Source organism: Melozone crissalis, unplaced genomic scaffold (assembly GCF_028551555.1).
Source record: "Melozone crissalis strain CALT ecotype California unplaced genomic scaffold, PUWL_Pcris_2 ptg000057l_1, whole genome shotgun sequence".
Classification (NCBI taxonomy): Eukaryota; Metazoa; Chordata; class Aves; order Passeriformes; family Passerellidae; genus Melozone; species Melozone crissalis.
Genome location: NW_026535835.1, coordinates 7,038,952 through 7,052,769, shown reverse-complemented (window position 1 = coordinate 7,052,769; position 13,818 = coordinate 7,038,952). Strand labels below are relative to the sequence as shown.

Genomic DNA, 13,818 nt, shown 5'->3' with positions numbered 1-13,818 from the left:
GGCCCGGCCCTTGCCCCACACGAGCATCCCAGAGCTGACTTGGGGAAATATAAAAATACAAAATACCCGCTGCTAGTTTAAACTCCTCTTTGCGTGCTCAGTACCAGTGTTGTGTCCTAGCTTCTATCTCTTTTTCTTTTATTTTTTTTTCTCTTTTTTCAGCACGGACATCCCACTGTGAGACAGGGAGTGCTTCAGCCGGACAGATGGACAGAAGGAAATTATTCAGACCAAGGGGAAATTCTTCTGAACAGAGGCAGAAAGGTTCTTTTTGAGCACTGCAGAAGCAAGGGCAGTGCTGTGTCACAGGGATGGGTGGGGAGGGAAGGATGGAATCGGTCATTGCAATGATCCATCCCAGCCCCTCAGCACACACTGCACCAGTGCCTCTGCTCAGAAAATTATAATAAACATCTAAATGCCGTTAAAACAGCTCAGGACAGAGATTCCTGGCTTAATTTTCATTTGCAGTCAGGCAAAGGACACTCAGATCCCAGGGAAAGGGAGGAAAAACACAGCAGTGGCTGCAGACCAGATGAGCCAGAATTCCAAATTTTCAGTATCATAATTTATTGCACAACACAACCTTTATATCCATGTTTTCTTCTATGTGTTTTAAATAAAAAACATACAGATTATATATTACCTGAACTGAAAAGTCAAAAGTATTAAGAAATAATACACTGCAGTACTCACAGTATTGAACATCACACATCAACATAATTATTAACAAAACACATTTGGAGAGAATTCCAAACCCTGATCATTAGCATCCAGGCTGGATTTTCAAAGGCATTACGGGTTACAATGCATAGACACATACAATTTATAATTCAGCAAAACAAAATCCATTTAGAAAAGTCACAGTGAAAGTGGAGGTAAACTTATCCTAAGCTCGTGTAAGTAAAATGAACTATGAACTGCTGTTCTGGAAAGTGATTTCCAGTTAGAGAATTATATACAGGAGATAGAATTATCCTCTGAAATCTGCTTATTTGCAGAAAGGTAATCAAAGACTGGAGGGATTTTTTTTTTCATAGCCCAAAATTTAGAACTATCTTGGGTTCTCTGTGCAGTGTGTGAAAACCTAAAAATCTTCAGGGCTCAGTAATGCTAACCACTTAAAGCCAGTGGGGTCTATAAATTGTCCAGGGTAAAATGAAGCTACAAAACCTTTAATTATATCAGTAATTAGCTGATTTTTAATTAATCCAATGGAATGCAATATACAAATATTTCCTTTTTCTTTCTCTTCAAGATTATTTTGAAGCCACTTCAAGGGGGTTGGGGTTTTCTGTACCTCACAAAACAATAAGATATTCAGACTTTTCTCCCTTTCAGTTTTGGGCTGAATTCAGTAGTTGAAATTTGGGATGTGGTTGCTCATGTCGGAAGTACAAAAATGAAAAAAATATGATTCTGTGGTGGCTGCCTCTTCCAGCATGGAAAGGAATTTCCTACTGCTTTAGAGTGGAGAAGTATTTGAATATGAAGTTTGAATTTTGTTTTTCCTTCTATGACACCAAGAAGGGTCAAGAAGAAGGATAAAATTAAGATTTAATTGACTGAAAAAGGTGAGGTGAAGGAAGCACTTGTCTAATATCATCTGACTTTAAGTCTAAAATAAAGTTTAATATCACAGAATGTAAAAAGAATCAGTAATAAAATAATATACATTAAATATTCCTCCTACTACTGCTAATAGGAACATACAGACAGGGTTTTCTCATTTACCAAAAGCCTTTGCAAATGACCTGATTCTAAAGAGCTTTTTTTTTTTTGTAGATATTGTAAACATTTAAAATTTCTAAGGCTAAAAACAGGCACAAGTCTTCCATGAACAGTTATTATTCCTAAAAGCGTTAAGGAATATATTCCAGATCTGCTATTCCTTTTGATAACAACAGAAATAATTGAAGTACAACATTATAATTCACAACGTAGATTCTTAATTAAAAAAGAAATACAGCTTAACCCTGACAACAATTAATTATATATAAGGAATATTCCTTTTTTTTTAAATTATCTAGTACATCAAAATGACATTTCCAGATCTTTGTGTTGGGTGTGACTCAAACTTTATAAAGCTGAAGGAGGAACTAAAACATTTCCAAGAGGGTAAAACTGAAACGTCAGCTTTAGTAGCACCCCAGATTCCCAAAAATGCAGGAAAAATCTGCAATTCCATCCTGAAGCCACGTGGTTGGTGGCACCTTTGAGCAGATGTTCAGCCACTCCCCTCCATCCTTTGCATGAGGTGATTTTGTTTTGTGCCTCGTTAAGGTACCTGAGCCAACAGTCTGAGTTCAGGCTGGTTTGTCAAGTTTCCAGAGGTTTTCCCAACCCCTGCCAGCAGGCTGATCCCAAGGAATGTGAGCAGCAAGGAAACTGCCGAGAACATTTGTCCTGTAAGTGCCACCACACTCATCACCAGGTGATCTTGATGTCCTCAAGAAGTCCTTTCACCCCTCAATGTGCCACCTCACTCACCACAAGATTATCTTGAAAGAACATTTGTCCTTTAGAAGTCCTTTTGCCTCTTGCTCTGCCACCACAACTCACCAGATGATCTTGAAAGAACATTTGTCTTTTAGAAGTCCTTTCACCTTTTGCTATGCCACCACACTCACCACAAGGTGACTTTGAAAGAAAATTTGTCCTCTAGAATTTCTTTCACACCTTGCTCTGCCACCACACTCAGCACAAGGTGACTTTGAAAGAACATTTGTCCTTTAGGATCCTTTCACCCCTCAGTCTGCCACAAGACGATGTTGGAAGAACATTTGTCCTTTGGGAATCCTTTCACCCCTTGCTCTGCCACTACAACTCACCACTAGATGATCTTGAAAGAACATTTGTCCTCCAGAAGTCCTTTCACTCCTTGATGTGTCATCACACTTACCACAAGGCGATCTTGAAAAACATTTGTCCTTCAGAAGTCCTTTCACCCCTCAGTGCCACCACACTCACCAACAGATGATCTTGGAAGAACATTTGTCCTTTAAGATCCTTTCACCCCTCAGTGCCACCACAAGGTGATGTTGTAAGAACATTTGTCCTTTAGGAGTTCTCTCACCCCTCAGTGCCACCACACTCACCCCAAGGCAATGGTGAAAGAACATTTGTCCTTTAGGATCCTTTCACCCCTCAGTGCCACCACAACTCACCACTAGATGATCTTGAAAGAACATTTATCCTCTAGAAGTCCTTTCACTCCTTGATGTGTCAGCACACTCACCACAAGGTGATCTTGAAAGAACATTTGTCCTTTAGGAGCCCTCAGTGCCACCACAAGGCGATGGTGAAAGAACATTTGTCCTTTAGGAGTCCTCTCACCCCTCAGTGTCACCCCACTCACCACAAGGCAATCTTGAAAGAACATTTGTCCTTTAGGAGCCCTCAGTGCCACCACAACTTGCCACCAATGATCTTGAAAGAACATTTGTCCTCTAGAAGTCCTCTCACCCCTCGATGTGCCACCACCAGGTGACCCTGAAAGCACATTTGTCCCGTGGCAGTCCCCTGACCCTTCTCTGTGCCCCCGGTCACCACCAGGTGATCTTGAACTCGTAGATGGGGCGCTTGCAGTAGTAGTGGTTGATGAGGTGCTTGTCGCAGACGCCGATGCACTGGTGCTCCACGGTGATGCCGCGCGCCGACAGGTCGCTGACGATGCAGTGCAGGAGGTCGTAGACGTCGGCCACGGCCTCCCAGGGCCCGAAGGACACGTCCACCTCGCAGTGGTGCTCGAAGAGCTTGGCCTCGCTCTCGCTGCGCTCGAAGCGCAGGGAGTTGAAGTGGGGGCACTCGTAGGGGGTGATGGGCATCTCCTCCTTGAACACGCACACCTTGAGCTTGGCAAACCTGGCCTTCCTCTGCATGGCCCGCAGCTTGGCGATCTCGATGATCCGCTCCAGGTGGTCTGCAAAGGGAGGGAGGGAGGGTCCCAAGGAAGGGCAAGGGAAAGAGATCAAAAGCAATTATTTCATGTGAAACGTTTCACTACAGCATATCAGCAGCATATCAGCAGCATGTAGCAAAGTATAGAATAATCAAACCAATCTCGTTATCTGGCGAGCTTGGTGGCCTTATTATATTAAAAATATATATAAATTAATATATTATATAATTACACAATCATTCTATTCTATTCTATTCTAAGTACATTTAATAATTATAAATAATAAAAATATAATATTATATATTGTATAATATATGAAGAATAAAATATAGAATGATCAAGTCAATCTCTATCTGCTGAGATTGGTGGCTTTATTATATTAAAAAATAAATAAATTAATATATTATATAATCATATATAAAATATATATTAAATTATATACATTATATAATTATATAAAATCTAGAATAATCAAATCAGTCTCGGTTATCTGATGAGCTTGGTGGCCTTATTATATTAAAAATATATATAAATCCATATATAATTACACAATCATTCTATTCTATTCTATTCTATTCTAAGTACATATAATAATTATAAATAACAAAAAATATAATATTATATATTGTATAATATATATAATAAAATATAGAATAATCAAACCAATCTCGTTATCTGTAGAGCTTGGTGGCCTTATAATATTAAAAATATATATAAATTAATATTTATTTAATTACACAATTATTCTATTCTATTCTATTCTATTTGATATATAAGTAAATATAATAATTATAAACAATAAAAATATAATATTATATATTGTATAATATATAGAAAATAAAATATAGAATAATCAAATCAATCTCAATTATCTGGTGAGATTGGTGGCCTTATTACATTAAAAATAAATAATATATAGTTATATAGAAAATATATATTAAATTATATACATTATATAATTATATAGAGTCTAGAATAATCAAATCAATCTCGGTTATCTGGTGAGCTTGGTGGCCTTATTATATTAAAAATATATAAATTAATATATTATATAACCATATAGAAAATATATATTAAATTATATACATTATATAATTATATAAAATATAGAATAATGAAATCAATCTCAGTTATCTGGTGAGCTTGGTGGCCTTATTATATTAAAAATGCATAAATTAATATATAAAATATATATTAAATTATATACATAATATAATTATATAAAATCCAGAATAATCAAATCACTCTCAGTTATCTGGTGAGCCTGGTGGCCTTATTATATAAAATATATATATTAATACATAATTATATGTATTATATATATAATATAGTATATATAGTATATATATTATATATTTATATATATATATATATAAAATAATTATATAATGTATAGAATAATCAAATAAATTTCAGTTTTCTGGTGAGCTTGATGGCCTTATTACATGCCCAAGTTATCTGGCCTCACTACAAGGCCAAGTTTATTCACTTGCAAGTCCTGACAGAACAAATGCAGACAAACCCACTGATTTGATAACATTTCAGCCTAACCTTGCTCCCCTCTAAGCACACAAATCCACACCCTGGGATGCAACAGGATGTGGAGCCCTCAAAGATCTAAACAGCATAAAAAATACAGAATAAACTTCCCAGCTGCAATGGGATCAGTCTGGGAGCTGAGAGCAGAATGAAAGCAGAGGTTTAACACTGCAATCCCACCAGAAGAAACAGTCAGTGCTACTTTGTTTATTTACCTTTGTAATATGGCATTAGGCCCAGGAAAGCTTGTCTAACTTTTTCTCCTTTAAGAGGCTGGATATCCTCTAGATTGTCTAGCAAGGGTCCTATGGAATAATACTGAGCCTCCTTGTACACTGACCTCACTCGCTCTCGGGGGGGCAGCTCACCCGACCGTAGGAAGTTTAGTATGTCTCTGAAAAAAAAGAGCAAAAATATCATTAACAAACACATTTCTGCCAAAACTGCTGCAGGTGGGAAAGGACAGGAAATGCTGGATATTCACTGTTTGCTCTATTGAGACAGTAACTGAGATAAATGAGCCTTATTCCCAACATTTGTTTGTAAAACCGTTTGCCACGTTCAGCTTTCCAAGCCATTATTTCACATTTTGCCTCAGCTGATGTCAAAACTCATTTGAAGAAATATCAGTGGATTTTAAACCAAACAATCATTGTGGAGGAAACCATTTATAACACAGAAGAGGCCAGAGTGTTTCATGGGAAAGAAATTGTGGTCACTGCATTTCAAATTTAGGTCTGGGACAAAATAAACTTCTGCATTTTCCCAGAGAATCATTTTCATGGACATTTTATTCCACACAGATCCAGCTGAACGGATGGGACATCTGCAAAGGTTTCTCATCACAGATCAGGGCCATTTCCAGAACAATAATCAGAATTTTTTAAAAAGACAGAGAACATTTCCCTCTAGTTTTGAAACACTGTTCAGCAACAGGATCTTTTGACAGAGAGAAAAATCACTTTATAAGTTTTAACCAACGCAACCCTTATCAAATAAACAAAAAAATCACTTTATAAGTGTTAACCAAGAAAACCTTATCAAATTAAAAAGCATTACTACAATCTTAGAATGACAACAAATACAGCACCTGCTAACCTGGCTCTCTGTTCCAGCTGTATTTTCAGTGAGGTTGATAACATCACAAATTAATTGGTTTTCCAACAATTGCCTCATGTAAAGTTACAAATTATTTTAGAATAAACACAGTGGTTTAATCTACCTCTGTCCCAGATTATGGTACAACCCAAAAGTGCTTTGAAAATAATTCAAAGCTCCTCTGTTGACGGCAATAAGGAAATGTCTATAAAGGAGCAACAAGAAATTTGGGATAAATTGCAATGTGTGCTTTGGGCAAAAACCTGAACCCATGAACACTGATCACCTTTCTTAGCAATCTCACCCCAGCTCAAACACAGCATTAGTAATCATGGTTAGTTTAATTAAAAATAAAATAAAAGCTGAGCAGGAAGGAAGGAATCCTGGAGGTAAAGGAATATGGCACTACCAACAAAAATAATTTAGAAAAATAAATTCTTTAAAGGCCTGTACTTTATTTTAGCAGTTATATCCCATTTAAAGATTGAAAACATCACATTTTCAACTGTATAAGAATCCTAGATTAATTCCTTCCATTCCCTGTTCCTTACAGGTACTGAATATCAATTAAAACCCAGTGTTGTGCAAGGAGTTTCCTATTTCCAAACACTTCTTTAAACCACCCAAACAACTTGATACCTTGAAAGGAGACACTCTAGGGGAGACAATGCACAAATTCAAGGAGATACTCTAGGGGAGACAATGCAGAAATCTAAACCATTTATTGTTTTTCTTCTCCCATTGCACAAAGAATTTTAACTACATCCTGTGATACTTTGAAGGTGTGCAATGTTAAATGCTGCACTTTAGGGAAAAGAACTGTTAAAAACAAGTTTAAAAGGTTACATTTAAAGGGAGGTGGAAAGTAGATAACATTTACTGATCAATAAGAAAAATTAAGGTATGGATACTGGGAAGTGGACATTTAAGTCAGTGTATGGAGAAACACTTGGGGGGTTGATTCCTGACCTCTGGCTAATCACTCATTGTCCTGGACAGAAAGTTCTAGATGGAGGGGATGGGATGCTGAGTTACATTTAAAGAAAGGTGGAAACCTAAAGCAGATAACATTTACTGATCAATAAGAGAAATTAAGGGATGGATACTGGGAAATGGACATTTAGGTCAGTGTATGGGGAAACACTTGGGGGGCTGACCCCTGGCCTCTGGCCAATCACTTCATGTCCTGGACAGAAAGTTCTAGATGGAGGGGATGGGATGCTGAGTGACTGACAGAGAGCCAGGGTGTTGATTTGGGGATGGGAAAGGGATTACACAGGTAAAGGGAGGGGGTACAATCTGGGGTAAACCATTTGGGAAAACTACTGGGATACAAAACCAAACTATTACAAAGTATTACAAAGTATAAAAGCACAGCACATACCCGAAGTAGGTGCCATCCCTGTCGATGAAGTACCTGCCCTCAGCATCTGTGGGGATGTAGTGCCTGCCACTGAACATGGCTGCCAGCATGGTGTCCTCGTACCTGCGCAGCGTCGACAGTCTGGTGGTGAAGAACATCCCCCCCACGTTCAGAGGGACAACTTCTGGGAACTGCAAAAGCAACCAGGACATCAGAGAGGAGCTGCCAAAAGGCACCTGCAGTTTGTCAATGTGTGGTTCCTGCCCCACTGCCACGGATCAGGGAGCTCTGAGGGGTGAAAATTTGGATGTTTGGCTGCTGGGGGGAATCGGGGAGTGGTTTAATTGTAGCTGGGAATCTGAAACAGCAGAAATCGCTCAGCTGGAATAGCAGATATTTGAGATATTAATGCCTTCTGTCTTGGCTCTTTTGGGAAAAGGAAACAAAACAAAACCTCTTTCCCAGTCTTACACAGAGAGGAAAAAAAAAAAAAAGGGAAGAAATCTCAGGCCAGCCTGGGGACTTGCACTCTGCTGGTTCCTTTACACAACCAGACTATATTATACACTGAAAAAAAAATTTGCATTTGTTTACATCAGGCCTAAATCTTACTATCACATCCCAGGCTGCCTTAAGGACCAGAATAAACACTAAACTGCATGTCTCCATCCAAACCTGGATGGAACTTGTAAGTAAAGCTGCCGAGCTACTCAAATACATTCAAGAGACTGAGTTTTATTCAAATCCTGAATTCCTCAGCAGCTGAGCAGTCTGCGCTGCCGCGATCATGCCCGTCCCAGGTGAGCTCTTACCTGCTGGGGCAGCAGAGGTAGCGCTTGTCCTGCCTGGGTGGCGGTGGGAGTGGCCGGCTCTTGGAAATCATCCTCTGCATCCGAGCTCGACATGGCATCATCCGGGGTGGCACTCGCTTTGCTCTGCCCCGTGACTACCACCATCCCTCTGGCTCTGGGGAGCAGCTCTGCCGGGTAGGAGGCCGTGGCACTGCTGAAGGGAGACCCAAATTAATCCAACCCGGATTACCCCAATGGCTGCGCGCTCCCCGCAGCGGCCGCGTCACCCCGAGCGCTCCCACAGCAGCGGCGGCGTTATTGCCGGGAGAGGGATGAGGATGAGGAGGAGCAGGGATGAGCAGGGATGCCGGGCACCCCCGGAGAGGCTGCGGGCACAGCTGCTGCGAGGCCCTCCAGCCGCGAGCCGCTGGCAGGGGCTGGAAGAGCCCGGCATCCATTGGCTGCGCGGTGCAGGGAGCGATTGGCTCCGGCGCGGCTTTGCAGGAAAATGTCATTTGCTGCGAGGATTTGGGTGGCCGCTGTCCCAGCCTGTCCCTCGCCAGGGGCGGGATGAAGGAACACGGCCCTGCCAGGGGCGGGATGCGGGGACGCGTCCGTGCCACATTGGCGACACCCGGCTCGTCTGTCACCTTCAGCCGGGCACGGGGAGGGCTCTGGAATTCCCTGGGAATGGGAAAAGCGGGATCGCTCTGCAGCCGGGGACAGCAGGCGTTCCCTGCCCGCTGCATCACAGCACACACGGGATGTGAGACACGAATATTTAACTCACAGCACACACGCGTGTGAGACACGAATATTGAACTCTCACAGCACACACGCGTGTGAGACACGAATATTGAACTCTCACAGCATACACGGGATGTGAGACACGAATATTTAACTCTCACAGCATACACGGGATGTGAGACACGAATATTTAACTCTCACAGCATACACGGGATGTGAGACACGAATATTGAACTCTCACAGCACACACGGGATGTGAGACGCGAATATTTCTCTCCTTAGTACGCTGCTAATTATCATCTGAATTTAACACTTCGAGGTTTCTCAGCCCATCCTCAGCAGGAGAATGGGATGCACGGACAGACTGCACCATAAAATAATTCAAAGGGGAGCCCGCTGCTCTCCTTACACTGCGTTATGTAAAATCCCTGTTCTCCAGCAGCACCGCTACTCCCTAACAAAGACATTCCACCACCAGAGGCTTTCTCCACCTCCAAACCTTCTCTCAAACCACTATAAAACACAGAAAGAGGAGGATTATTTGTACAAGCACATCTGGCACATTTATTTATTAACTTAAGGATGCTTCCCTTCAAAATCAGGAAGAAAAAATGACATAAAATTTTTGAAAACCTGCCTTAATAATGGTGCTAACAGTCATTGTGCACACTGTTAGATCTCAGCTCTTAAAGGAAATATTGAGTTCAGAGGGAACCCAGACAGAGCTGGGATGCTCCTGAACAAAACAGGAACTTCATGGAGACAGGATCATCTCCACATCTCCTGAAAATCTCCACATTCTGTGGGGGTGTCCACAAAATTTGCAGATGAATCCTAGATCCTGTTTAACACCCTAATAAATACAGATAAGTAGCTACTGTGAAGTTCCAAACATCATTAAGAGGGTTGGCTCAGCTCAGAGAGAGATTTCATTTCTCTTTTCTCTACAGTTCAGAATCATTTTTCCACCCCAGCCCAATGCACAGGCAGATAAATAAGGATGGAAGAGCTTCTGAAGGGCCACACCCTATTAACAATTTTAATATTTGTCCTAAAAGAACATTTATTCTGACATCATCAGTTATCCAAACAACTCAACTATGCCTCACAGACAAAAAAATAGACTCAAAATAAATTAAAGATTCTTTTGCTAGGGATTCCTTTAAGGAAGTAAACAAATTATCAGCCAGAAAAGCTTACAGATCAGCATTTACAAGATGCACAGTCAAAAATTGAGGGTGAGCATGTATTTACTGTGAAAGTATTATTTATAAAGCTGCCACTTGACACCAGTGCTTTGGCTGCTATTTCTAGTTCTCCTTAGAGTACTCAAAAGAACAAAAGATTGACCAAAAATGTGTTCTTGGTCTGCATTTTTCAAGGATGCCCCACAGATTTCACTAAATGGAGTTTAGTGTGAATAAACAACATTCACTCCATTAACTATGTCAGTATTATTGACCACGGAATGGGTTTTGGGGTAAGTTCATCCATTTGGCACTGCACCAAAAAGGTCTCTTTCCTAACAGAGCTAGAGGAAAAGAGAAGAGAAAGAGATTTTTCTCCCTCTTTCATAATCTTCTTCAATCTGACACTAAGGTTTAAAAAAAAGCCATGAGACAGCAATAATTGTGTTGTGCTCAGGATACCAACCTTCAGTGCCATTGGAACATCCACACAGAACAAGCCCTCAATAATGAGGCTTAGGCCATGATGAGAGCAGGATTTGGACAACCAGGAGTGGCAATAAAAAGATCAATGAGTGACCAGCTGAACCTGTTTTCTGATGTTCATTAAAAGGTGAGTGAGGTCCCTCTCTGGGCTGGCTTCACCTGTTCACCCAGAGAGCAGTGAAACAGAGCTGTGCTGACAGGAGCAGAGTCCTCCTGAAAGAAAACCACAAGTTAATCACATTTCATGAGGAAAACACACCCACCTGAACCCCACAACAATCTGGGTTGAACTGGACCTTAAGGATCATCCAGTTCCACCCCCCTGCCATGTCCACAGACCAGGCTGCTCCAAGCCCCATCCAAACCTGGGCTGATCCTTTTCTTTGCACTCAAAGCACCTGCAATAATTATTTTAAACTATGTGCAGAAGTATTCCCTTGTTAAATCTCTCATTAAATTTACAGAATTTATTTATTTAAACTAAGCAAATGCCTCCATTTCACTTTCAAATACATCTAGGTCTAGATCAACAGAAAACATCACCCATAAATAAAATTATCATTAAATCAAATATCACATCAGCAGCATCCAACTCTACCAGAAATGCCTCCTTCCAGTCCTTCCACCTGTCATTTAAAAGCAGGGATTGCTTCCTGGAACTTTGTTGGGGACAGCTCAGTAAATGAGCTGGCCCTGCCAGTTTGCCTTCATTCCCCAGAGAATGACAGCAACCTTTGAACTGGGCTTGATGCTGAGATTTATAAAAGCTTTTCAAGGCTCCGCTCTTCTCTCAACTTCTCCATATTGCTTTAAACAACTTTTTCTGAAATACCTTCTGAGGTATTTTCTTAAATACCTTCTGCACCAGTGTTGGCAAAGTTACAAACCCAATAAAGTTACATACCAACAAAAAAATGACATATTGGTTATACAGTCAAAGACTTTTCTATCAAGGTTCTGATGAACATCACAGGAGCCCCACACAAACTCCTGTTCAAAGGTAACTCTTTGGGGTGGGCTTTTATGAGAATTTAGAAGGCTCCCCCCTTTTAATGAGAAACTGGGGTAGATGAGACCTGATTTAGCAGTGTCTGCATCACCAACTTCAAGAGACACAGATGATTGTAAGGTTTGTGTGAGCACAGAGGGAAAAGACACAACATCCAGTAAATTCCAATGAATCTGTGTCAAAGAAACATCCTGGAAGAGGGGCAATAAACTGGACTGTAAAATCCCAGCATCATAGTCACAAACACCACAGAGTATGATGAAAGGGCTGTGTAACTCAACTTTACAGCTGAGAGCAAAGACAGCTGTAGGGATGGGCAGAATGGGAGTGTCCATCCCAGTGATACTGCAGGACAGAAGGGACACTTGGCTGGAATGACCATGGTGAAGGACAGAGGGGCTGCACTCATGGGTGCTGGCACTGCCCCTCATGGAATCCCAGAGATCTCAGGATACCGGGGCTGGCACTGCCCCTCATGGAATCCCACAGCTTTGAGAACACCGGGGGTGCCCTCGCTGGTGCTGGGCACTGCCACTGCCCCTCACAGAATCCCACAGCTCTGAGGACACCGGGGCTGCCACTGCCCCTCATGGAATCCCAGAACTCTCAGGTCACTACGTCTGCCCTCGCTGGCGCTGCCACTGCCCCTCACAGAATCCCAGAGCTCTCAGGACAGCAGGGCTGGCACTGCCCCTCACGGAATCCCACAGCTTTGAGAACACCGGGGCTGCTCTCACTGCCATTGTCCCTCACGGAATCCCACAGCTTTGAGAACACCGGGGCTGCTCTCACTGCCACTGCCCCTCACGGAATCACGCAGCTCTCAGAGCTCGGAAGCTCGGAGCCGCCTGACAGCTGCAGCAGCACAGGCATCACCACAGGGGCAGCACAAACCAGGCGGCGGGCACGCCAACACTCAGGCAAATAACCAACAATTCATTCATAACTAATTAAAAATTAACTCTCACATTGCCAGGGTGACACAGCCTGACCGGCAGCACCGCTCGCGAGGGGCTGCCCCGGCCGCGGTCCCTCCGCTCCCCTCACCCCTCCAGCCCCGCGGCCTCCCCGGCGCTCCCTCACCTGCCGCGGGTCGGTAGCGGAGCCCCGCCGGGGGTGGAGGGGATGAGGGAGGGCTGAGGGCAGCGGGGCCGGCTGTCCCCGCCCGCGCTCACCTCCTGCCTGCCCGCGGCCGCCGCTCCGCTCCGCTCCGGCCCGGGGGAGCGGCCGCGCCCCCGCGTCACGTACGGGCCCATCCGGGTCCCGGCGGGAGGAGCCGCCCCGGCGGCGGCACCGGGGCGATCCCGGGCGGCTCCGGGGAAGCGCCGGGTATGAACGGGGGAAGGAGCGGGGGAAGGAGCGGCCTCGGGAGCAGCGGGCCCGCGCTGCCCTCAGGCGGCACCAGGAGCGCGGGGATCGCCCGCCCTTCCTCACGGCACTGCGGGTTTGTCATCGCCACACACGAGAAATGGAGAAACGGAGGAAAAGCAGAACTCTGTCACATCCACAATGCGAGGAAATACAAATGTTTTGGCACCAACTCCTCTCCAAACCACTGGGGAAGGCTGAAACCGCCTTCATGGCCCTGAACCAGCGAGGGGAACAGAAACTGACCCACAACAACCATCCCAAAAATAACTCATGGAATAATCATGTTCCACGTTGTATCCTAAAGATCGAAACTTTAGGATACAACT

At 43.0% G+C, this 13,818-nt stretch overlaps 1 protein-coding gene across 5 annotated transcripts; it reads right to left on the bottom strand.

Annotated features, from left to right (window-relative positions):
- Window positions 1-3,394: 3,394 nt before the first annotated feature.
- KCTD7 (potassium channel tetramerization domain containing 7) lies at window positions 3,395-13,285 on the bottom strand. Of its 5 annotated transcripts, none has more exons than XM_054287113.1 (6): window positions 13,205-13,285; window positions 11,093-11,325; window positions 8,714-8,906; window positions 7,923-8,092; window positions 5,781-5,834; window positions 3,395-3,922 (listed from the first exon to the last, which is right to left on the bottom strand). In XM_054287113.1, exons 3-6 carry the CDS (start codon window positions 8,855-8,857, stop codon window positions 3,400-3,402), a joined length of 891 nt encoding a protein of 296 aa, XP_054143088.1. In that variant the 5' UTR covers window positions 8,858-8,906; window positions 11,093-11,325; window positions 13,205-13,285; the 3' UTR covers window positions 3,395-3,399. The 5 variants fall into 5 exon arrangements, with proteins under 5 accessions (XP_054143088.1, XP_054143091.1, XP_054143089.1 ...); XM_054287116.1 differs by having other exon boundaries at window positions 8,714-8,903; XM_054287117.1 differs by having other exon boundaries at window positions 3,452-3,922; window positions 5,656-5,834.
- Window positions 13,286-13,818: the final 533 nt, after the last annotated feature.